The sequence below is a fragment of the Dicentrarchus labrax genome, unplaced genomic scaffold (assembly GCF_905237075.1).
Source record: "Dicentrarchus labrax unplaced genomic scaffold, dlabrax2021, whole genome shotgun sequence".
NCBI classification, from domain to species: domain Eukaryota; kingdom Metazoa; phylum Chordata; class Actinopteri; family Moronidae; genus Dicentrarchus; species Dicentrarchus labrax.
The window spans coordinates 201,078-226,398 of record NW_026136981.1 but is presented as its reverse complement, the minus strand read 5'-3'; the positions used below and the strand labels follow the sequence as shown (position 1 = coordinate 226,398).

Below are 25,321 nucleotides of genomic sequence, written 5' to 3'. Positions count from 1 at the left end.
TTCCTTCATTACCTTGACCACACTGTAGTACATTTATACACCGTCCTGCTGCCACAAATACTCACTACAGCACCAAATGTGGATTCATCCACCGCTGGAAATAGTCCCAAACAAATGCACTATTTCCTCCTGTTTGTTTGATAAAAACTACAGTGTGCAGCTGTTTTAGATAATTACAATTATACAACCACTGAAATATAATGTTGGACTCCAGTAGCTGTCCGTCTAATCTCTATAAAGAAAGAATAGAAACAGAAATGCAGAATCTGCAGGAAAGGGACAAGATTTTGGAATCAGAAGTGTTTGTAGTTTCTGTTTAATTTATCTACATTCAGAAGCAGATATCTGTTTATAGCTGTAATGTTGCTCAATTCTATTTTCACACCTGAAGTTGCGCTCATGATCACTACAGAGAATCAAACAGTAGGTACCACAAACACAGTAGATTACATCTTGAGAAAGATGTTACACATTCTCACCATTGACAAACACAAAATAACTCTGATGGTTCTCTTTTTATCTCTGACATATTTCTAGTGTTGTTTTATGATAGAGATTGCACCAACACAGTGCTGCCACAAGTACAGCAACACATGTAATATGAAGAAGGATATTAATACTACTGCTGTTATTAAAATCTATTATCGACTTAATACTTAAATCATGAACAATAAATGGCAGAAGGTTTTTACAGGCTGTTTTTCTTCTGAACACCACTCCTGTGAAAAATGAAAGAACACATTTGAATGGAAACTGGACGACCACAGCGCTGCTCTCTTCTATTAAAGGTAGTTGCCACATTGACCACAAGGCACAAACAGACAAACACATCACCATCAGATACAGCAGACCAGAATATAGTGAGAAACCTCACCAGTGTCAGAGTTCAGTCCAATGGAAACAACAACAGGAAGCTGCTGCTGTTTGATATTCAGAGTGAAAAACAACTAAACTATTAATTATATTAAAGCTCAGTTTGAAGTAAAGTGTCTGTCTCCTCTTATATACACTGCTTTAAATCTTACTTTGATGAAGAACCTATTCTTAAACCTTTATGTCTTCTAAAAAGTCTAACTCTCCAACCAACACTGGTTATCCACTAACAAGTACTATGTGTGTATCACAGTCTGATATATCTTCTTCCTCTGTGCCATAGAGCTCCATTATTCCAAAAACTCTTTAAAACTCATCAATGTTCCTTCATTACCTTGAACACACTGTAGTTCATTATACTCACTACAGCACCAAATGTGGATTCATCCACCGCTGGAAATAGTCCCAAACAAATGCACTCTTTCCTCTTGTTTGTTTGATAAAAACTACAGTGTGCAGCTGTTTTAGATAATTACAATTATACAACCACTGAAATATGATGTTGGACTCCAGTAGCTGTCCTTTCTAATCTCTATAAACAAAGAATAGAAATAAAAATGCAAAATGCAAATGCAGGAAAGGGACAAGATTTTGTTATCAGAAGTGTTTCTAATTTCTGTTTAATTTATCTACCTTCAGACGCATTCAGATATCTGTTTATAGCTGTAACGTTGCTCAACTCCATTTTCACACCTGAAGTTGCGTTCATGATCACTACAGAGAATCAAACAGTAGGTACCACAAACACAGTAGAGTAGATCTTGAGAAAGATGTTACACATTCTCACCATTGACAAGCACAAAATAACTCTGATGGTTCTCTTTTCATCTTGACATATTTCTAGTGTTGCTTTATGATAGAGACAAAGAAGAAGTGCAGCTGTACCTCTCAACCGGTTTGATTTGATGTCTTTGATGACTATTTGTCCATAACTGACGTCTTCTGCTCCTCTCACTGCGGAGTAAACTGCAGCTGGATCACTCTCTGCAAAACAACATACACATTATATTACTGCAGGTAGTACAGCTGATACTGTACTGATAGTATAGCTACTGCTACTACTGCAGTAGTCATTATATAAAGTACAACACACTGATACTTTGTTTACTATTATAGGAGGACATAATTAAATATTAATTAGTTATAGCAGTAAATATCAGGATTCAGCTGAAGACAGAAGTGTTAAAAACTAAAAGATAATTTGCATTTTGAAAGTTTTCTGTGAAAGTTAAAAAGAGACCAAACACAAGTGGAAGAGAGCTGTTAACACGTCAAGTTCTTAGTTTGTCACAATGTCACACAAACTATAAAATCATAAATGTATTTAAAAGTGAAATCCAAATGTGGGTCAACATTTTGATGTAAATAATAAGATACGGAGAATGTAAAATGTTTCCACAAAATGTGAACAACATGGAAAAGAATAAGATTATTTCACTGTTTCCATTAAATAAACAGATCAATAATAATGTTTCAGTCAAACACATTAACAGTTAATGTGAGCAGAATGTACAGACACGTGTAAATCTGCAGTTATTTATTGACATGATGTCTTTATTTAAATGAACAGTCCTGCAGTGAAACATGAGCAGATCAACGTTCAGCTGAGTTGTTTTCATCAGAAACAGGAAACTGGACGACCACAGAGCTTCTGTTAACAGATTCACCGCAGGGTCCAAACAGACAGCGTCACACGCACAGCACAACACTATGCTGCCATCAACAGCTATCAGTGGTTCTCCAAGTTCAGGAACTTTAACTTATAAAAACTCAGATATATATTTAGACTTTTTCTACTATCGATCTTCATCAGTTAACTTCAATAATTTCTTCATCGAAGCCATCAACCTGTCTGTTAGACCCGATCCCAACTAGGCTGCTTAAAGAAGTCGTACCCTTAATTGGCACTTCTTTACTGGATATGATTAATCTTTCTTTATTATCAGGATATGTACCACAGTCCTTTAAAGTAGCTGTAATTAAATCCCTTCTTAAAAAGTCCACTCTTGACCCAGGGGTTTTAGCCAACTATAGACCTATTTCTAACCTCCCCTTCCTCTCTAAGATTCTGGAGAAAGTAGTCGCCAAAGAGTTGTGTGACTTTCTACATAACAACAGTTTATTTGAGGATTTTCAGTCAGGATTTAGAGTTCATCACAGCACTGAGACAGCTCTGGTTAAAGTTAATAATGACCTTCTGACTGCTTCTGACAATGGACTTGTCTCTGTACTTGTATTATTAGATCTTAGTGCTGCATTTGACACCATTGACCATAATATTCTTTTACAGAGACTTGAGCATCAAATTGGCATTAAAGGAACCGCACTAAGCTGGTTTAAGTCATACTTATCAGATCATTATCAGTTTGTACATGTTAACAATGAATCTTCAATAAATACTACAGTTAGTCATTGAGTTCCACAAGGTTCTGTACTTGGACCAATACTATTTACTTTATATATGCCTTTAGGCAAAATTAATAGGAATCACTCCATTAACTTTCACTGTTATTGTCTGTTAACACCGACACAGTGAGGTAAATGTTCAGTGCTCAAACATATAAGTAACTTAAACATTGTTACTAGTAGGCTGCGTGAGTAGTTAGCAGTTACATACCAACGGGCTGTGTGCTCCTGATGATGGACTGGGTGAAATGATTACCAACCTCTGAACATCCCTGCGAATGAGGATGGTCGTGGGCTTGCTCCGGGCCCTGGGAACCATGGGAGCAAGAAGGCCCATGCAGGTTGTTATGGCCGCATCCCGGACAACCCCCTTGTCGTCTGGATACGTTGTAGCAACCCGGCCGAGCCGGAACTGCCCTCTTAGAGCATTTTGGTCCGCGATCCAGACTACATCTCCAACCTTGACACTTCTCTCTGCTCGGTGCCACTTGTGTCGTATGAACAAGTTTGGTCCTGCCAGTTCACTCCATTTCGTCCAGAACCTGTTGACTCCAGCCTGGACAGCCCTCAGTCTGCGCCAAGAGCGGGTTTCCATGTCGATTCCGTGTATGTCTCCTCCCTGTCCGGTGCGCCCCAGGATAAGGGAGTTGGGGGTCAAGTACTCCACCGAGTCCTCTTGCTCCTGTGCCCTGGCGTCGATGGGTCGCTCATTAGTCAAGTTGGCTGCCGAGTAGAGAAGGGTCTGGAACTCCCCCCAGGTGTAGCAGCCAGTTGTTCCGCCAAGACTGTTAAGAGCTCTTTTAATGAGCTTGACAGCTGCCTCTGCTGCTCCATTCCTGTGTGGCGAGTCTGCAGGATGAAAATCCCATTGCCACTCTCTGCCATTTCTGGCAGCCTTGTCCTCAACTGATGCCTTCTGCAAACAGGCCAGGTGCTTGTGTAGCTCTCTCAGAGCAGGCCTGGCGCCCAAGAAGTTTGAGCCTCTGTCCGACCATAACTTTTTGGGATGCCCCCTCAGAGCAGTGAACCGGGAGTAGGCCTAAAGAAAGCTCTCAGAAGACTGGTCATCGACGAGATCAGCATGGACGGCTCTGGACGCCATGCAGCAAAACACGACTCCCCAGACCTTTTTCTTGGATCTTTTCTTAACAGCGTCCCTCACTTCAAAGGGTCCGAAGAGGTCCAGTGTAGTATACTCGAATGGGTTCGCTCTACTGGTACGTTCCTGAGGTAGAGCGCTCATCACTGCTGGCACAGCCGGGCTCTTTGCTTCTTGCAAGTGATGCACTTGTTGACCACCTTCTTCACCTTGCACAACCAAGGCCTTTCTTCTAGTGTGCAGCAGTGTGGCAGCAACCCCTTCATGATTCGCTTCCTGAGCTTCCCTAGCAAGCAAGGCCCCCAGCCATGACTGGAATGGGATTAAAGGTACAGCTGTTCCGTCTTCATTCCAAGACTGGACTCTACCACCACAAAGTAAGAGTCCATTGTTGTCATCTTTAATCACCACAAGGCGGTTTAAGGTCATATCCTGAAAGTTCACGCCGTCTTGGGCCGCAAGGTCTAGGTCTTGGAAAGCCGCCGTTCTATCTTCCACAGACAGACTGGGGCCCCTCACCTCCCACTTTGCTGAACTTGAGGCTTGGTAGCTTTTCCTCAGCCAGGATTCTGCAGCTCTTCGAACCCAGGCGATTGTTCCACACAGTTTAGACAAGCTACTGAATCGTTCGGGCCTGACAAGGCGCACTAGAGCTACACCCCAGGGCTTCCTCTTCGGCCTCTCTCCTGCTGGAGTTGGACCTTGGTCTTTCCTCTGCGGTTGCAGTGCGGAGTCTTCCAAGTTTGCCCCAACATATGTATTGCTGGGGCCTAAGAATTTTCCTGCCTGAGACCTGGTGACTACAGCTGAGAACGCTTTACAAAGTACTTTCTCAGACGGATCGCAAAGACAGCACCACATACCTCTGCTTGAATCACATCGCCTTTCTGGTTGAGAGGGGTAAGCTTTGCTTTTGACTCGACCAGCCTCACTACGACCCCATCCTGCGTCTCTCACTGGAGATGAAGCACTGCGCCGTAGGAAGCCTCACTCCCATCTGAAAACATGACTCCCATTGGATGGCCTATGGCTCCAGTTGGTGTGAGGCTTCTTTCGAACCTGATCTGGGCAAGTCTCACATACTCTTCGAGGAGTCTTATGGAAGCCTCCCATAGTTTTGGTGAGAGTGGGGTCATCCCAAGTGTCTTTAACTGGATTGCTTATACTTGCTTCTTGGTAAGCTTCTCTCACAAGCATCACCCCTGTCTGCTTTGCGGGTGTGGCAAGACCAATGGGGTCATAGAGTCCGGTGATCTGGCTTAGTAGCATCCGACGGGTCAATGGGCTTGGAGTTTTACCTCTGACTTCCTCTTCGCGCAAATCGACTCCTGTCCTCATCTTTCCTCTCTTTGAGAAATTTACGGACGGCATCACACGAAGTTTGTCAGTCTCCGGTTTATAGCCGACTCCAAGTGCTTTGCTTTCTTCGTCCCGCATCTGGTTGGGGGTTTTGGGCACACTCACAGTTGTCTTACTGATACTGGCATCAGCTGTGGCTGCGGACCTCCCACTTTGGCCTGATAAGACCCACGGCTTAAGGGAGAAGCCTCCAGCCTTTAAGATCTTTTCCACTCCTTTGGTGATTTTCTCCAGTATCCGCAAGTCATTGTGGGACGTCAAGATGTCATCCACATAACTATCTTCTACCAAAACTCGGCGCTCTTCGATCATGGCTGCAAACTGAGGCAGGTTGGCTGTTTCTCTCATAGCCACCTGGGCGATACAACCAGCAGGTTTATCGCCGATGTTGACCCTGACGACAGCAAAGACTTCGATTACCTCCTCAGGGTTGTCTCTCCAGAGGAATCGATGGAGATGTACTTCCTTGTCTTCTAGCCAGACAGAGTTGTAAATTTTTTTCACATTGCCCAGAGCGGCGTACAACCCAGTCCTGAATCTCAGAAGCACGCCCCTTATCTGATTCAGAACGTCTGGACCCTTGTGCAGTAGGTCATTTAAACTTATTCCCATGAATTCTTGGCTACTGTTCCAGACAATTCTTACAGGGGTAGTGGTTGAGTGAGGATTAGGAGCAACTAAATGACTGATATACCACTTAGGTCCCTTCCAACTGTCGATTTCCTCTTGGGTGAGTTTAATGGCAGCCCCTCTTGAGACCATGTCGTGGATTTGCTCTGTGTACGCAGCCTTCCATTCCGGCTCCCTCTCCAGTCATTTCTCAGTGTTTAAAAAGGTTGCTTCCACTGCACGTCGATTGTCAGGCAGCGCTGCGGGGTCTCCTTTCCACGGGTAAGCTGCGTCCCAGTGAGGGGATTCGCTGTGCTTGTCAGCTTGCACGTAGGTGAGACATTCCTTTATCTTCTCTAAGTCTCTCTCCTCTCCTAGGGTCATTTCCTTGCCTCCAGGGGGGCACCTACCACATCTGCAGCCACCACATTGAGGATCAGAGGCGGCGCCAATACTGTCCCACTTAAACCACTCAAAGGCTTCTTTGTTGGTAGTTGCAGTGTTTCGGAGGATTGCGTCTTCTCCTTCCACCGAGACTTCGCTTGGTCCTTCCGGCTCCACGAGAATCTCTTTGTACGCCCTTGAAGCTGTTCTCATAGACCTCGCGAAATGTGTTTCAGACCTGTGCACTGCTAGGTCTATCACTTCAAAGAGGTCAGGATGCGTTCCACCAACAGTCTTCCCAAGGGGGCCATCCCAGAGGATGAGGTCTCCCACTACTTTGACTGGTTGTGGGACCAGGCAACCCTCCCTGTGGCTAATCAACAGGTCGATCTTTTCGGGCCGGACCAAGTCCTTGAGTGGAACATGTGGGAAGAACTTCTGCAGTTGCTGTGGCGTGACAGCTTGGTTCACCTTTGCAACATCTTCCAAGCCGTAACAAAGGAGTTTGTGCTCCGCTATTGTACCTTTGGGAGTTTTTACTCTCAGCCTCAGGGTATACTTCTTGGTAGTAATGGTTTTCTTCATCCCTCCAACACCTTGGACAATCAAGTTAATGTTCTCACCATTTTGCTTGAGACGCTCTGCGGCTTTATTAGAGATATAATTAGTATCTGAAGCGAGATCAATCAATGTACTGACTAGCTGGCCAGAATTTGTCGTCACATCCAACAGCATCATTGTGACAGGGCGCTCTTTTGGCTCACAACCAGTGCTAGCACACACTTTTGTAGTGATCTTGTTTGAAAAGGCTTCCTTGAACTCTGCTCGCAGCTCTGGAGAAAGTTTGGCAAGGAGCTCCTCCTGTTTGTTGGTTAGCCCAAGCCCCCTTTTCCCCAATTCTGCATCGCTCTGCTCTCCGCTCTTTTCCTCTTTCTTCTTGATCTGTCGCTTTGGACAGAGCAAGTAATTGTGGTCCGAAAAGCCCTCTTTCTGACAGTCGTCCTTTGAGCATAGATACTTTTGTGTGCAGCCGCTGTCGTCACCATGAAGGCGCAAGCACTTAAAGCATGCTCCTGCTCTCCTAAGCTGAGCCTTCTTGCCTGTCAGATTGAGCTTCTTGAAGACTCTGCAGGCGAACAGCCTACCTCCATACTCGTTGTCTCCACACGTGATGCATGAGCTTGGTTGAGAGCCCTTTTGGGTGTTTCCTGACGTGGCTCTGGTGAATGCCCTCCTTTCCTTCTTCTTTTCGCTTGACCTCTCAGTATTGTCCGCCTAGGCTGTAGCTGGTCCAGCTCCTCGAGAATGTCCTCCTGCTTTTTCAAGTACTGCAGTAGACAATCGAAGTGGTTGCATGGTGCAAACCCGCTCCCAGGGTCATTTTTGTGTGTTAACCACTTTTCTTTCAGGGAGTCAGGAAGCTTACTTTCAATCGACTGCACGACCACTCGGTTCTTTACAGCATCTTCCTCCCCTAGGACTTGTAGGTCACGAAGAGCTCTCTCCACGGCTTGAATCAGTTCGATTGTCTTCCTCGGAGGGTTTCCCTTGATGGGGAAAGTCCTCTTCTTGCGCAATCAGCAGCAATATTTTCGGCTTATTTCCGTACTTGTTGTCCAGGAGCCTGAACACGTCGTTGGCGGATCCACAGCTGGACAATATGAGATCCCTCTTGACTTTTTCATCTAGGCTGCCCAAGAGATGGAATTTCTTCACATTTTCCAATCGATGAGGGTTTCCCAGACGTTGCAAGTCCTCCCATTCAGCTTTCCAGCGGTAGTAATCCCTCATATTACCAGAAAACATGGGCAGGCGTGCACGTTCTAGGCTGATCTGGGGCCTGTAGTTGTAAGCCCCAGCTGGCTCCTCCTTCTCCACAATCCTCTCTTTTCCCAGCTTCTCTTCGTCGTCGGATTGAGAACCGCCTTGCCATGCCCACTCATCCCACAGTTTTTCACGCCGTTTCTTCAACTTCCGAATTTGTTTTTTTGACTCTGTTGCTTTGGACTGAGGGATCAAGTCTTTCCACTCATCCAATCCTCGTTCGAGGTTGTAGACCTCCCGTTCCAGGTTCCTATGAATCAGTTCACGTTCCCTCCTGGTCATATGCTGGTGGTCGGTTGCCTCGGTCTGGTCCATGGCTGATTCAGCCTCTTTAGCGTGGGTGGTAAGTTCCTCCTCAGCGAACCTTGTCCAGAAGCTGATCAGGATGATTTGTTCGATTTCATCAAACTTAGGGTCACATTCCGCTGTTTTTTCGTCAATGTTTTCCGCCTTCTTTTTGACTTCATCGTTGTCCACTTCTCTCAGGGCCGTGGCAAACTCAAACCCCGCATCTCTGACTCTGGAGTGATCCACTTTAAAGTTCCTCCACTCACTTCTCATTTCACCTTCCCCCAGTGCATTAACTCTGGAGGCGAGGTGATTGGCTCTTTTAGTGAACGCAGTCTGGGCTGCTGACCGCTTCTGCTTTAGCCTCTCTAGCTCCTCCTCTGTTGCTGCCATCTTGCCAACTTTTGTAGCGTTAATTTGAAAGTTCAAGTGTTTTCCGCCAACTGGGTTTAAGTAGTCCTTTAACTGTAGACTCTATCCTCTTCTTGGCTTTCACTTATTTATTATTCGCCTAGTGAGTCAGCAGATTAGCAGACAGCTTTATGGGTGGACTTTTAGCTTATCAGAAGTTAGTCTCCTGACGAACTTTGCATTATCCTTGCTTTTCTTTGTAAAAGGAGGACCGTGGTTTATGACTGTTTGGATTTTTCCATTATTTAGCCCTCGAAAAGGCTTACCAGGAAGCACACAATGTTATGACTTGTGTTTGTCTTTTATTTTAAATCAAATGACCACAGGTCATAAACCTCAAATACAACAAACAAATAATGACAATATATTATTCAAATATACCATGTAAATATATTATTTAAATAATATAATATAACAATAATGTAAATAATGAAATCAAAGAAGCCTGCAACACCATCAAAATGTGGCAAATCTGGCTCAAAACAACATTGACTACATCACCCAGAATGCCTAGCGCCAGAGGAGCATGCGCACAATGATTCTCCGCCATCACTGATTGCTATGGACGCTGTCACAGGACACAGAACCCATGCCACCACGTGCCTCATCCAAAGGGTTCACACACGCACAAACTCAACATAACGTGGCACTCCACCATGGATCACCGATCCAAACCACCGCCATCACCACCGCCACCAGAAACCAGCAGAGTGCTCCAAACAATCAGCACAACGCAAATGGCAAATAATGATAGCCTAATGCTACACAGCATCCGGGTCGCCGAGCAACCTCACCTTGCGAGCTACAAGTTACTCTCGGCCAACTAACACCGACACAGTGAGGTAAATGTTCAGTGCTCAAACATATAAGTGACTTAAACATTGTTACTAGTAGGCTGCGTGAGTAGTTAGCAGTTACATACCAACGAGCTGTGTGAAAAAAATGTCCTCATAATTCAAAGTGTCCTCATGCTCCACGATTTCACCAGTTTCTAAAAATATCCCTCAAACAAACGTCTTTATTTCCACAGTCCTCTGCATTAAAACATGTCCTCACTTTCTGATAGTGTCCTAACTGTACAAACATGTCTCAGCTCTCAGCGTATTTCCATACACCTGCTGGTTTGGCTCTTTACAAACACATTTAACTTCCTATAAATTCTTCACAATAAATGTCTCTGGTTATTTTGTTATTTAAACACTTTTATAGTGAAGCAGCAAAATCAGGAAGCATTGGATTTTCTTCCGCAGTGACTTAACTTGACTCCTATACAGCTGAAAGCAAACATGGAACAGTAAAATAAAGCAGAAAGAACAAATAGAGACACAGCGTTCCCACTCAGTTAAATCCTTTATACAATCATCTGCTTTTAGTGCAGTGTTGCCAGAGGGGTTGAAGGTCACCGGTCACCCATCTTTGCTTTGAATGACTAAACCTTTCAAAGATGCCTCTTTTATACCAGATCATCACCTGTTACCAATACCTGTTTACCTGTACAAAGTTCTAAACAGGTGTCTTTTGAGCATTCAACAACTTCTACAGTCTTTTGTTGCCCCTGTTCCAACCTTTTTGGAACATGTTGCAAATTCAGAATAGTATAATAAATTAAGTTTATCAGTTTGTACATTAAACATCCTGTCTTTGAGCTGTATTCAATTGAATATAGGTGGAAAGGATTTGGAAATCAGTTAAATCTTCCTTCATTCATTTCACAATTTTTGAGGGATTTGGGTTTGTAGGTCTCCACATTTATATTCAATCTATATAATTTTTTTAATTTATTTATTTATTATTATTTATTAAGAGTCCTGCAGTGAAACATGAGCAGATCAACGTTCAGCTGAGTTGTTTTCATCAGAAACAGGAAACTGGACGACCACAGAACTTCTGCTAACAGATTCACCGCAGGGTCCAAACAGACAGAGTCACACACACAACACAACACACACAACACACACTATCATCAACTAAAACAGAACTAAAATATACCTCACTACAGTCTTTAGGAAGTGAAAACCATTGATTTTACATTGTATTTATGTTGATGAACATGCTTTCTAACTTCATTTTCCAAAATGTCCCTAAAACTAAAATCAATAAAACATCATTACCTCGTCTGCATCTTATTGGCTGTTGTGGGTGATGCAATATAATGACATCCCTGTATGTGATGTCATCTGTGATGTCATCATGTCCCCCTGCTTCAGCAGCTGAAACAAACCAAAAAGAACATTTTTATCTCAACTTTTATCTTTTACACTGAGGAGAGAACAGGAACATAATTAATGAGAATCCTAATGGACGACTGACTGAAGGAAACAGTTTTAACTTTGATTATCTGTAGACTCAGTTCTGAAATACCAACAGTAAAATGTCATTTTAAATGTGAACTGTAGGACATGGTTGTCTTTTTGTGTCTAACCTTTTTGTTTCCTCAGGATGCATTGTCTCACCAGTAGAACCATTAGAACCATTAGAACCACACCACAGAATAATAATGGGAGGAAGAGAGTGGGAAGAGAGGGAGGAATAGAGGGGGAAGCAGAAGTATAGGGGGGTGTAGGAGGAGATGCAGTGGTGGGTTTCTCTAAAATGAATAGGAAATCATAATTAAAGCACAGAAAATAAAATAAATCTAAAACACATTGAGTGGTTTGACTGTTCAGAAAGTATTAAAATTAAATAAAGAAAGTGAAGTTGCTCCTGTTAGTTCTGATCCTCTTTTTCTACTGAAACATTTGACCCAGCTTGGTTTATGTAGATTACATATCAAACGGTTATGTAGCTGTTGAACACTGACTTTCTCTGCTGGCTGTAACGTTAGAAAGGTTGTCACATTGTGAACAATCACTGCTGTCCTTGTTAGTGCTGCAGTAGAGTTATCTGTAACCTCCTCACCTGTGACAGTGATCCAGCTGGGTGGAGACTCTCCATGACTGCCAATGTGACACTTGTAGAGGCCTTCATCAGACCTGGAAACATGGTGGATGGTCATGTGACCTGTAGGCTCAGTCCTGATGAGGGAGCCATCTTTATAGAAAGCAGCTGTGAGGTTGGAGGGAGGGGTCTTTGTTTTACAGTGCAGAGAGACATCATCTCCCTCCATCACAGGGAGGACAGGACTCTGCAGGATCACTGGTCCACCTCAACACAGAGACAGAATAAAGACAAAAACATTTACATGAGATGCTGAATAAACAAAAGTCTCTCTCAAAGAAGTGTACCAATAGATATAAAGTACATTTGACAAACTAGTGGAAATATCATTAGATGATAATGAATACATCATTTATGACTTTCTCTGGTCCAATGTATTTTACAAACACACTGTCATTAATGTTTGTTTGTTTATGTTTGTTCTTGTACCAAACTATTTCTCTTTCTAGCCATTCACCCACCTCAGTGAGCTTCCCCTCCCCGACCCACTCTGCCTTTAACTGACTCACTGCTGTCGTCTGAGGGGGATCCTGTTATAACTTTACACAACTAATAACCATACACTACATCTCCTGAACATTATGAGTTAAACCCAACCTGTAGCCCTGAGGAGGAGGTTGGGATGAAGGAGGGAGCTGCAGTGCAGTGTACTGCTCTCCTGCCATCAAACTCAATTAGATCAGTTCAGTTTTAGTTTTCCTCCTTTTCTGAGCCGCAGACACAGACACACTGTCCTGTCCTTGACTCAGTAAATACAAGAAATAAAAACACATGAAAACATTCTTATGAATATTTGGGAAAACTCTGATCAATCTTCATCCAAATCTCTGGTTTTCTACAAACGTCCTGCAGTTAGAGTTCACTGTTTGTGTTCATTGATCAGTTTATCAGCTGTTCTCTGCTGTTATTGATATTATTGAATATAATATGAATTATCCATAAAATATGTCTCTGAGTCAGTTTACTCAATGATAGAACAGGACTATCTTCAGGAGAAAGGCTGGGATCCACCCAGTGTGGATGAGCTTCCTGAAGTACACCTGTCTGTCTTCTTGCCTTCATTCTTCTTCAGGTAACATTTAACTTTGATTTCAGTCAAAGTGAAAAGGTGAATGACTCACTGTTCACACCTTGTAGAACCCCTGTGTTAGTTATTGACCTGGTAATCCATTACTATTACTGCAGGGAGTTACAGCAGTCTGATCTTACCAGTGACACTGATGTTGATGGTGTTACTGGTTGCTCCCTCTCTGGACTCACACCAGTAAACTCCACTGTCCCATGTGGCGGTGAAGCTGATGGTACAAGAAGAACCAGCTGATCTTCCCCACGTTACTCCACACTGAGTCCTGGTGTCTCTGGTTGTGTTCCTCCTCAGTGTCCATCCAGCAGAGCTGTCGTCCTCCTCACAGCTCAGAGAGACAGACTGTCCTTCAAACATCTGAGAGCTGCTGGGACTCACAGTCAGAGAGGCTGGAGGGAGAGACAGAAAGATGCAGTTAGAGAGAGAGAGAATGTCTCACTGCTGAACTGATGTCTGAGTTTCAGAGAAGATTTTTGACTCAAACTCAGATATGATCTGATGAATTCTTCATGTTGGCATTAAACACAGCAGAGGATCTGTCTACATGTGTCTGATTTATAAATGTGATCAGTTTATTGATCTTCTGTAACAGTTAATCCTGCTGACATTGTGGCAACTATCTTCTTACTGACTTTCAATAGAAGCAGTTCTAAAAGCACATATAAGATAATGTTATTCCTGCTCTGGCAGTCGGTGCATCATGAGCAGTGTTAGCTTCAGCTGTCCAGTCTGTGCACACTGTGGCCAAAACTGCATTCAGTGATTTATTATCATTTGCAAACACTAACTGTTAGAGAACAAATAACCTTCCAGCTGTTACAGAAGAAGTTCACTAACCTTGGTTTGTTGGGCAGCTCAGCAGTGAGGTCAGAACTAAAGAGAAAGAGACTCAGGTTGCTTTAAGGTTTCTCATGCAACATAGATACTTTCTATACAATAGAAAACCCTGATTGTAGAGCAAAGATGATAATTTGATAATTATGAAATACATGGGAAATATAAAATGAAATACAAAAAAATACAAAATTGTATTCAGTGTTTTTCAAAATCTTTGCCAATGTTTTTTCCCAAACATGGCAGTTCTAAGTAAGCAGAGGAGCTGTTTGAGTACAGAAAAGTGAGAAAATCTTGTCTCTTTGGTCGTCTTCTCAGGGAAGCGGTGCCCCATACAATCGCCACAAAGACCTAAAAATGTATAATAATAATAATAATAATAATAATAATAATAATAATAATAATAAAATAATAATAATAATAATAATAATAATAATAATAATTTATATATTTATAACAAAGGTACAGCCTTTGTGATAAATCAGATTGAATAAACTGAGTGTGTATGTTCTCCAGTTCATTTGTTTGAGATTGTTGTATCTGAGTTCTGGTTTGGTTGCTTTCTACAATTTAACCAAGAGAAATAAAGATGTTAAACAGACTGACAGCAGTTTACGCGTTACTTTCTCGCTGCTGATTTGTATATTTACATTCTTTAGTGTAATGGCGGCAGCAGTAGCTCAGTGTGTAGGGACTTGGCATGGAACCAGAGGGTGGCCAGTTCAATTCCAGGACAGACCACAAAACTGTTGACTGGTAGCTGGAGAGGGGCCAGTTTACCTCCTAGGCACTGCTGAGATGCCCTTGAGCAAGGAACTGAACTCTTAACTGTTCCTTAGAGATAAATCGTCTCAGCTCATATGTGTAAGATCTGTTGATGCTGTTTGGCTGCATTCAGTCTTTAGATTTATGATATTCACTCTATAACTCACTGCGCTCTCAACAACACCAGAAATGTTTTCAAAGTAATCTTTTGGAAAATATGGAAGCAAACATACATTGAGTAGATATTTACTCACCCAGCAGCCACTGTAAAGAGGATTCCTCCATTTTAGATCTTGGCCATCTGAGATCAGCACATTAGAGTTTAGCAGTCACACTGAGTAAAGCCCACCTCCTTCCTCTTTATGTATCAGTGCTGTGGTTTTCTCTCTGCTGTTAGCAGGAAACAGGCTTTTTGTAACTAATATCCAACCCCAGAATGAACAAAGTGACAGATGAGAATGTCAGTAACAGCAGCTCACATTGGGGTTCACCTGGACCGGTCACATCAGAGGGCGGACACAGACTGAGGGACAGACGCAGTCACACCTTTTGGTCTCTGAAAAGCAGCATGTGTTTGGACTCCGGTCGAGTGGAACCCTCACAGACACGAGGATAACATGTCAACTCCACACAAAAAGCAGATTCAAAGCTCAGGTCCTGTAACCATGGTAACAGTTACAAAGGCGACAAGCAAGGATTCAAGTTTACTTTATCTTTTATTTTTATTTTAACACAAAAGCTGTAGAATTAGATTTAGATATAGTTTCCTTTATGCTACTTTGAAGAGAATGATTAATGACAATGACATTGAGGACATGAGGATAAATGACTAATGACAAAAAATACATAAATGAATCATTTGTATGATTTATTGTTGAGGAAGAATGTAACAGCCTCACTGCCTGAGGGAAGAAGCTGCTCTGTAGTCTGGTGGTACGGCAGTGGGAGCTTCTGTACCGCTTCCCAGAATGCAGCAGGGTTAACAGGCTGTGGCTGGGTAGGTGCTGTCATTCAGTGTCCTTTGGGCTCCTTGCAGGCCCCTCACCTCACCAATATCACCATTGCTGGGTTGCTGAGTACCAAGAAGGTGTCGCTGTTTAACCCATTGTATATAGTTTTTCATGGTGGTGAGAGAGATTTGGTATTATAATTAAATGTTTTCTGGTAAATTGTAACTGTGCTGTTGGTTAATGTATGTACATTGAGTTAAATACATGTAAAAATGAATCTGTATGTATTTTAAGGAAAATAATGCAATTAGACAGTGTCACTTTGCTGAGGGAGCAGAGAACACAGAACAAAGCAGCAAGATTAGTTCTTCATTGTTCTAGACACTAGAACATTACGTTCTCTGAATGCTGGGCTACTTGTGGTTCCTATAGTCTCTAAAAGTAGAACAGGAGCCAGAGCCTTCAGTTACCAAGCTCCTCTCCTGTGGAACCAGCTTCCAGTTGTGGTTCGGGAGGCAGACACCCTCACCACATTCAAGAGTAGGCTTAAGACATTCCTCTTTGATAAAGCTTATAGTTAGGGCTGGATCAGGTGAGTCCTGAACCATCCCTTAGTTATGCTGCTATAGGCCTAGACTATCGGGGGATTTCCCATGGTGCACTGAGCTCCTCTCTTCCTCTCTCTTTCTGCACTCATTCATGTCCCATTAATGCATGTGTAGCAAGTCGTGCTACACTCGGGGTTCCCTCAGCACACAAGCAATCACACTACGAAGTTGAACACACCACTTTTATTTAGAGCGTTGCTGATACATCACACAACAACTGGCACCATAGGCAGCATCTCTCCCAGGTCCAGCACACTACTGCAAAGATAAAAGATAAGGGTAGAGTCATTAGGTAATCATCAGCAGGTGAGGTAATCCACTCACCTGCAGCTGAGCGCAAACCACGCCCACCTCCACATACCCCCACCGCCCAGGGAGCCATCCGGCCTAACTCCCCAAAGGAGCGGGAGAGAAAGTCGGCCACGGCCATCTGCGCCCCGGCCTATGGACCACTCTGAATTTAAATGGCTGTAAGGCCAGATACCACCGAGTGATCCGGGCGCATCTTTCATGCGGTGGAGCCACAGGAGGGGGGCATGGTCCGAACAGAGGGTGAATGAGCGCCCCAGCAGGTAGTAACGAAGAGCCTCGACCGCCCACCGGATAGCCAAGCACTCTTTCTCGATTGTGCTATAGCGAGACTCCCTCTCCGACAGCTTCCGGCTGATGTATAACACAGGGCAGTCGACACCCTGCACCTGCTGGGACAGAACGGCCCCCAGGCCCCTGTACGAAGCATCACACTTCTTCGGGTTAGCCGTGAGCACCGCCTGCCTCTGTGACTCGAGCACCGCCGCCACACTCTGCACATGCTCCCGCCAGCTGTTACTATGGATGATAACATCATCCAAGTAGGCGACAGCATATGCAGAGTGCGGACGCAGGACCTGGTCCATGAGACGCTGGAAACCTGCTGGGGCGCCAAACAACCCAAAGGGTAGTGTGACAAATTGGTACAAACCGTACGGAGTGGAGAAGGCCGTTTTTTCCTCAGACTCTGGAGACAAGGGAATCTGCCAATAGCCCTTGGTTAAATCCAGTGTCGTGAAAAAGCGAGCAGTGCCTAACCGATCCAGGAGCTCGTCGACCCGAGGCATCAGATAAGCGTCAAACCATGACACATCATTCACCTTGCGATAGTCCACACAGAACCTAATAGACCCATCCTTCTTCATCCTCCTTCAAGTACCAGAACAATGGGGCAACACCAGGCACTGTTGGACTCTTCTATTACCCCCATCTCCAGCATGGCCTTCAATTCCTTCTGAACCACTTTTCTTTTGTGTTCAGGTAACTGATAGGGCCGTGAACGCACTGTCACGCCCGGGTGAGTCTCAACATGATGCTGTATGAATTTGTGCGTCCTGGCAGGGACACATCAGCAAAACGCTGTTGCAACGCGGCAATGTCTGCTCTGTGGGAGGGCGTGAGATGGTCATCACAATGGAGTGAGGCAGGATGGGTGGAATTTGGTGCCTCAGGCCCCAACTCATCTCTCTCTTTCACCGTGGTTACCAGAGAAACAGGCTCCACCTCTCTCCATGCTTTGAGGAGATTGAGGTGGTAAATCTGTGTTCCTCCTCCCCTGTCAGAACGTCCAACCTCATAATCGACATCACCCACTCGCCGTGTGACCACAAAGGGCCCTTGCCACTTGGCGAGTAATTTAGAGCTGATTCAAGAGTCACTACAAAAGTTAAGAGATTATATCAACCAAAATCTAACCACTCGAAGTGAAGCCAGCCCCCTTTACATGAAGATGGAAAAACTAGAGATTGCTTGTGATATGTGGAACAACATACAGCATAGTAAGACCAGCACTGCTCTACGGGCAGTTGAACTGGATTTATGTAACGCTGTTACTTTGATCAGCTCATTGAGGGATTATTTGGCCAGTCTACAGGATGATGTTGAGTTGATGGATGAGTTTGAGAGTGATGCCAAAAACATGTCTCCAACTGTGTCTCAGCACTACAAAGTGGACACAGGCACAGAAAAAGAAAAAAACAAGCAGATGAAAGTGCTGAACCTGACTGAACGACCAGGCCGAGACAAGTTCAAAGCAACAGTTTTTATCACCGTCATAGACCGACTCGTCGCAGAACTGGATCAGGGGTTTCTGTCCTACAAAGACATTCAGCAGACATTTGGATTTCTGAACAACAGTCCAACCATCTCCATACAAGATCTTCATTCAGGAGCGGCTACTCTGCAGAAGAAATATACAGCTGATCTGTAGGAAGATTTTGTGGACGAAACGAAAGAATTCAGAGAATTCATTGAAAAAAACAAGGACACCTCAGCAAGGTCACTCTTGCAATTTATAAGAGGAAGGAAACTACAGTTAGTGTTTCCAAATGTTGATTTTGCCCTCCGACTATTTATGACTTCCTGAAACGAACGCCAGCGGGGAGTGTTCTTTTTCCAGACTCATCCAGAGACCCACAATGGGCCAGAACAGACTGAATCCCCTGTCTCTGATGTCCATCGAAAGTAATATTCTGCCTCATTAAAGACTTCTCTGTCAGAAAAACAAGGAAAATTCTAGAAAGGTACAAATATGATTGTGCTGTTATTGTGTGCTGTTGCCACTGCTGTGTATTGTATTTTTATTTGGTTTAGAAATCTAAAAGCAGTTAGCACTTTGCAGATGCTCTGTGAAGGCCTTTTTCTGTGGAATCGTTATTTATAGTAAAGGCTGTGTCAATGTGTGTGCGCGTGTGTGTGCTAGTGTGGCCGAGTGTGTGCGTGTGTGTGTGTGCTGCGTAATATTACAAGTGTATTCCCTTTAACCTTAAGTTGTTTTTTCGATTTCTTTGAAGTTTGCTGTAAATTATGGAACCTTTTTTGTTATCTTTGCTGCCTTTTTTTGAGAAAAGTAAGATTGAAAGTTTGCGTTTTGAAAACCACCACAGACCCGTTCAGCGTCTTCAGATAAAGCAGTGGAGGTAACAGACAGACTTCATGATCTATTTTACAACAACAATGCTCATTATTCAGGAGTACAACAAAAGGCAGACAGTTTATCTAACAGCTGTTGAACAAACAGAACGCAGACTCTCAGACCTCAGACTCTCTGCAGACACACAGCAGTGTCTCCACTGCTCTCTGCTGGTTTTGACCACTGTCGTATACTGTAGTACATATACAATCAATGATTCTGACAATCACAGATTGTTTTTACTGTGAAGACCACTCAACTGTAACAGTTATAACTTCATAACACAACAATTAATAACCCACAGCTAACTCTCTTTAATATTCCAGATTACTTTAACATTAATTTAGAATGAGAATGAGCCATTTATATATACAAATATCTCCTTGAATACTTCAGTACTTTGAGTATTTCCAGTTTATACAACTATTTAAATATATTATTTTGAAGCGGAAGCAATGTTAAAGTTGTTGGCATATCTTTTTTATCTTGAAGTTCTGTTTTTACTACATTGTAGTTTGTACAATAAAAACTAACTCAATAATGAGTGTCTGCAGGTAACAGTTCCTTGCAAGTTTGGGGCTGCATTTGAAAATGGGAAAATCCGGATAAATGGTGTCATCAATGCTGAGAAATACAGGCAGATAGTTACTTATTATGTTTGCCTTCGTCTGTATCTACACAATTATCTTTCAGTACTGCCAAGGGACCAGTACTGTATGTCCAAAGACCAGCTCATTCGGGTTAAAGCCTGTACTCTCTTGTACTGCCTCCCTTGTAGCCAACATTAACCATGGAAGCCCAGTTGCTATCTAGCTCAGTACAATAGGCACACAAGAGAGACTTATCCCGGCCAAGTTACTATGGTGATTTATTCTCTGCAGCTAGCCTGCTCCAGACCAGGCTAACAGCCAGGCTAACATTAATCCTAGTGATTCACCTGTATTTCCACCGTCAGTCCTGTGAGGAATTAATGTGTTTTACAGCATGTCCATGGTCTTTCTAAGTATGTTGCATCATTTTAATTATCCTGCATTAAAATATGACATATATATTGTAATTTCTTATTTCATTTAAATCTGTTGGCTGTTTGTAATTGCAACAGTCTTTTTATATTGATTCAAGTGGTAGTATTATTACACAGGACAAGTGTTATATTGCTATGCTAATGAAGACTGCTTGTCAAATTGCATAAATATGTGTTTATTGCAGTATTTGAGATTACAAAACACAGCTGATGAAGTTGCAAAGGTGTTTTCAATGAAATCTGTGACAAGGGCAATATATATATATATTATGGCATACCGTTTAAGAGATTAATCTTTGAATATATTTAATGAATCTTTGAATATATGGAATGAAACTGTTCATCAAGGCACTGCTGCCATCTTGTAGAAGTGAGAATGAGTCAGTCAGGAACCTTGTGGCAGCAATACTGAGCAATGAGGACATTATTAACTCATTGGTAAGTGCTTGTACGGGCCAAAATCCTTCCCATAGTACCCGTGCCCAATACTGTTCTCCTGACGAAGAAGTTCACTCCCTTTTTAATGGTGGCAGGCCGACTACAACAGGCCTCAGGCTAAATCCTGACAGAAAAAGCAAAAAAGTTTTCCAGTTTAAGAAAGTATTGGAATATTTCAACTGATGCCATTTTGTAAAACCAGCTAATCCAGAAGGCTATCACTTTGATGAAAAGGATACAGCTAGGTTTTCAATTTCATTCAGTATTCTCACATTTTTATCAGTATATCCAAGATTCATTTCATATATTCAAAGCTTCATTCCATATATTCAAAGATTCATTTCCTAAACGGCAGAGAACCTCAATAAAGGAACCATTTTCCGTACATATCCTGGCTTGGTGGGCCCCCTGTGCCAGTTCTATGGGCTTTTTTTAAACTGCTACAATCATACAGACATTTAACATGTCAGCAGATACCTAATCTATTCACCTCATTTGTTCACTGTTATCTACTTTAAAGTCACTGACCAGCCTGCAAAATGTTCTTGTATTTAACTTTAACTTGCTGCCAGGTCCTTTTATGGCCAGACAAGTTTGTTCTTTATGAAGGATAGAAAGATAAAATAGATAAAAACAGATTAAATGACACACATTGTGGATAATTGTTTGCACTTAATCATACTTTACATTTCCTGAGTAACATGCACCTCTACTTGCCACATTTAAAGCAAAGTGTACAACAGTTGATTAGTGGACTTACAGTAACTCCTTTAGTCCTTTAATTGGAGCCTAATGATGACAGTTCCAGTGGAGCACTGTTTATTCATTGTACAGTTTTGGACTACTTAAGCATTAAGCCGGTCCGCTGTTGTCTGCCAGGCTTTCTCTCTTTCTTTAATTATGGCATTGGTATTGCCTTTTTTTCTTATATCTTCCACCTCTTCATAGAACTCCATCAGGAGCTGTTGTTCAGCGGCCTTATCCATGTTCCCATCGGTGATTCTGTGAGCGATCGCGAGGTCTATTTCAGTATGCCGTGAACACGCACTTATCCCGACTATCTACACCTGGCTTAACATAGCCGCACCTTTTAATCCTGGCTCGGCAAACGTGCAACCAATTAAGCCAGGATGCGCCGAGCAGGCTACGTCAAGCCGTGCTTGCTCACTTATCCTGGATGTCTTTATCCTACTTTTGTGCAATACCCCTCTGGTCGCTCTGGATTACTTTTGGGATGCCAAATATAGAAATGAACTGAGACAATGCCTTCACGATGGCTTTGGTCGTAATTGACCTCAACGGGTAAGCAGCCGGATACCTAGTGCTCTTACACATCACAGTAAGCAGATATTTACAACCAGGCTTGGCACATGGCAACGGGCCCACGCAGTCCACAATAAGATGAGTACACGGTCCACTCACAGTCAGGATAGGCTGCAGTGGTGCAGGCTTGACTTTTTGATTTGGCTTTCCTGTGAGCTGGCAAACATGACAGGTTTTAATGTATGCTGACACGTTGATCCGAGGCCAAAAGAAATGTTTCAGGATGTTGAGGTATGTTTTCCGGACACCAAGATGTCCACACTTGTCATGTGCCACTTCAAGATGAGGAAACAAAACCTTGTTAGGACCACTATCTGGAAAACATAATTTTTACCCCATCCTCACTCACAGTAACCCATTTTCTGACTAGCAAACTATTATGCAAAAAGGAACCAGTCACCACATTACTTATCTCCAAGGCAGGCATAAAATGCTCAAATATTTCCTTCAAAGAGACATTAGGTCCCAGGTTACATTGTTCTTGCACCATCTCACTTTGAGACAGTGACAAAGGAAGCTCTGACAAAGATGGAACCTCTAAAACCACATCAGTACTGTTACTGTCAGATGGCACCTCAGTCTCTGCTCTACGCATAGCACGTGTAACTACACAGGACGAAGAAATCTCCAGCAAAGCACTAGGATTCTTCTCAGACACCAAATCAGATGGACAAAGTGTGACTACAAGTGAGGGAGGAGTGTTGGTCCAAACTCTGCTTCCAACCAAGCCATTTGGTCGGAATTTCAGCCGTCCAGCTCAGGGTACCCCGAGCTGGACGGGGGGGTACGTACAGCCTGCAAAACAAAGATGGCAGCGCCCATATTGAGATGTACGTTCTTTGTATTTGTACTACGTTGGTCATTTTAATGTCGACTTTAAATGCTCTTACACACTGTTTACATTGCTGCTTTAGTCCGGTCACCAGTTTATGCATTGCACGGTGTTCGAGCTGGTTTGCTAAATAGGCTAATGTAGCAAACAATAACACTAGCCTGCCACTGCCCCTGGGGGCCCCTGGAGGCCCCTGGAGGCCCCTGGTGGCCCCTGGTAGCTTGAGACAAACACCACAGCACTTGTTGAAATTGAAATAGGCGAAAATGGCACAATATTATTGAAATATAAGACTTGCAATAACGGAATTACTTGAAATGTTAGTGTTTCTGTAGAAAAACATTATTATCATCTCACATTGAGCTTGTTTAGAAGATCCACAAACAATAACAACACAGCTGCTGCACTTCTTTCTGACTTGTAATGCCCAAAGACAAACTGGAACACTATAAGTGGTACATGCCAGGCAATGACGTCACGTTCTCGCGGCAGAACAACTCAGGCTCTGAGTTCACGAGACAAATGGATAGCACCATAAGAACCGAGACAATTTTCCAAGTGTCTGTTAGGGCGAGGATGAAAAAAAGGAATTTAAAATTACAATGCAAGACAACGCCACCAAGGATTGTGAGCCTAGGACTCCTAAAAACACAGGTTCTTTTAAAATCAGGTTTGAGCAGAGTTAAGAAACCACAAATCAAATCGATTATATACACAAAATGTATTATAATAAAAAAATAAAACCCAGCCCAAAGTCTCTTTTGAAGATCCCCAGTCTCTAGATAGCCCCACTCGCGGACCTCAGTCACTCCACACTGGTCCGCTGTGCGCCTTCCTGGCGGTGCCCTAGTGTCTCTCTCGCGATCCGTGGCGAACTGTGGCGATCTGCCTGGTCTCCCTTCCTGGCCTACAGAGTCAACAATGTAGGAACTGTAGACCCCTGTAGCCCTCAGGATTTTTATTGGGACTTCCACATCACTTCCAACCAGCGACACAGATCCACCACGAATGAAAGGAGCATAAGCCTCTAAAACCTGTGATTCACAGGTGTGAGGGGTAAGCAACTCAGAGACACAAACTTTAACAGGCGCAGCAAATGCAACAGGTCTAACAATAGCTTTCACTCCCCTGGTTTTAGCCTTTAACACAGCACAATCTGCTTTCCAATGTCCTTTCTTGTGACTATAGTTACAGGTATTCCCATTCTCAAAATTAGCACTTGCGTTAAGTTCAGGTTTGAAATGGCCAATTCTCTTTGAACGCGTCATGTCAAACGGAACGGCATCAAAACAATGTCCTCGCTCACCAACATCACGAGCCATGGAGCGCTCTCTGTAACTGCCCTTATGGAGCAATACATACTCATCAGCTGACACAGCAGCCTCAGCAGCTGTATTCATTTTCCGTTCTGTTATATATGTTGCAATACGTTCTGGAAGACTATTTTTAAACTGCTCCAAAATCATCAAATCACACAACTCATCAAAAGTAGTCACTTGAAGCGCAGTTAACCACCGCCTATAATGAGTTGACATGTCTCTGGTACACTCTGCGTATGTTTGACCTTTTTTCCTCTCCCAGGACCTAAAACACTGACGATTTGCTTTTGGCACACGTTCATAAGCCTTAAGTACGGCTGCTTTTATTTTGTTATAGCTAGAGCTATCCTCCACAGTCAAAGATGAATATGCCTCCTGCGCCTTTCCTGATAAAACACTCTGAAGCATGAGGGCACAGTCTGCATCAAGCCAATTCCTAGCCTTAGCTACACGTTCAAATAGCAAAAAAAAAGTCTCTTTTTCATTAAATCATGGCAACAAACGCAAGTTATTAATGTCAAACTGATCAGAAGACCTGGGCAGCTGCCTGCTCACAGCCTCGCCGGACAAAAGGCCATCCCTCACCAGAGATAAACGATATCCCTTCAAATCTATTTTGGCTTTTTCAGATGTGTGACGGATTCTCTCCATTTCAAGATGTTTTTTAACGTCTAGTTCTTGTTTCATTTTTTCATGGTCCTACTGCAACATCAGAATCTCTTTTTGTTGCTCAAAAGTTAATCCATGAGTCTGAAAAGACACAGCAGGAGGATTTGGAGAAAAATTTCCCCTTACCCCCCTCAGACAGCTTTTATAGCCGCTTTAACGTTCTCCTTGAGACGTTTGTCACCTTCGACCTCCACTGAATAATGTGCAGCAATCTTGAGCAACTGCTCTTTTGTGTAATTATCCAGGGACTCCTGAGATGGGTCAGCAATAAACGCTTCAATTTGAGACATTACAAAATATGTAGCACAACAAACAAGGCCAACACCAAACTTTTACGCACGCCA

At 43.1% G+C, this 25,321-nt stretch overlaps 2 protein-coding genes across 4 annotated transcripts in view; one reads left to right on the top strand and one right to left on the bottom strand.

Annotated features, from left to right (window-relative positions):
- The window catches only part of LOC127360964 (butyrophilin subfamily 2 member A1-like), a 141,862-nt gene that overhangs the window by 34,513 nt on the left and 82,028 nt on the right, over nt 1-25,321 (top strand). The window lies entirely within an intron of this gene.
- LOC127360958 (low affinity immunoglobulin gamma Fc region receptor II-like) overlaps nt 1-25,321 on the bottom strand; it is an 81,718-nt gene that overhangs the window by 9,537 nt on the left and 46,860 nt on the right. Inside the window, exons 1-7 of one of the 3 annotated variants that reach the window (XM_051395512.1) lie at nt 15,128-15,259; nt 14,112-14,147; nt 13,400-13,663; nt 12,152-12,397; nt 11,676-11,840; nt 11,365-11,463; nt 1,759-1,857 (exon numbers count right to left, since the gene is read on the bottom strand). In XM_051395512.1, coding sequence (XP_051251472.1) covers nt 1,759-1,857; nt 11,365-11,463; nt 11,676-11,840; nt 12,152-12,397; nt 13,400-13,663; nt 14,112-14,147; nt 15,128-15,158 — 940 coding nt within the window. In that variant the 5' untranslated portion in view covers nt 15,159-15,259. Of the gene's footprint in view, nt 1-1,758; nt 1,858-11,364; nt 11,464-11,675; nt 11,841-12,151; nt 12,398-13,399; nt 13,664-14,111; nt 14,148-15,127; nt 15,260-25,321 lie in introns of those variants that run through there. The other 2 variants (XM_051395515.1, XM_051395513.1) reach the window with 2 other exon arrangements.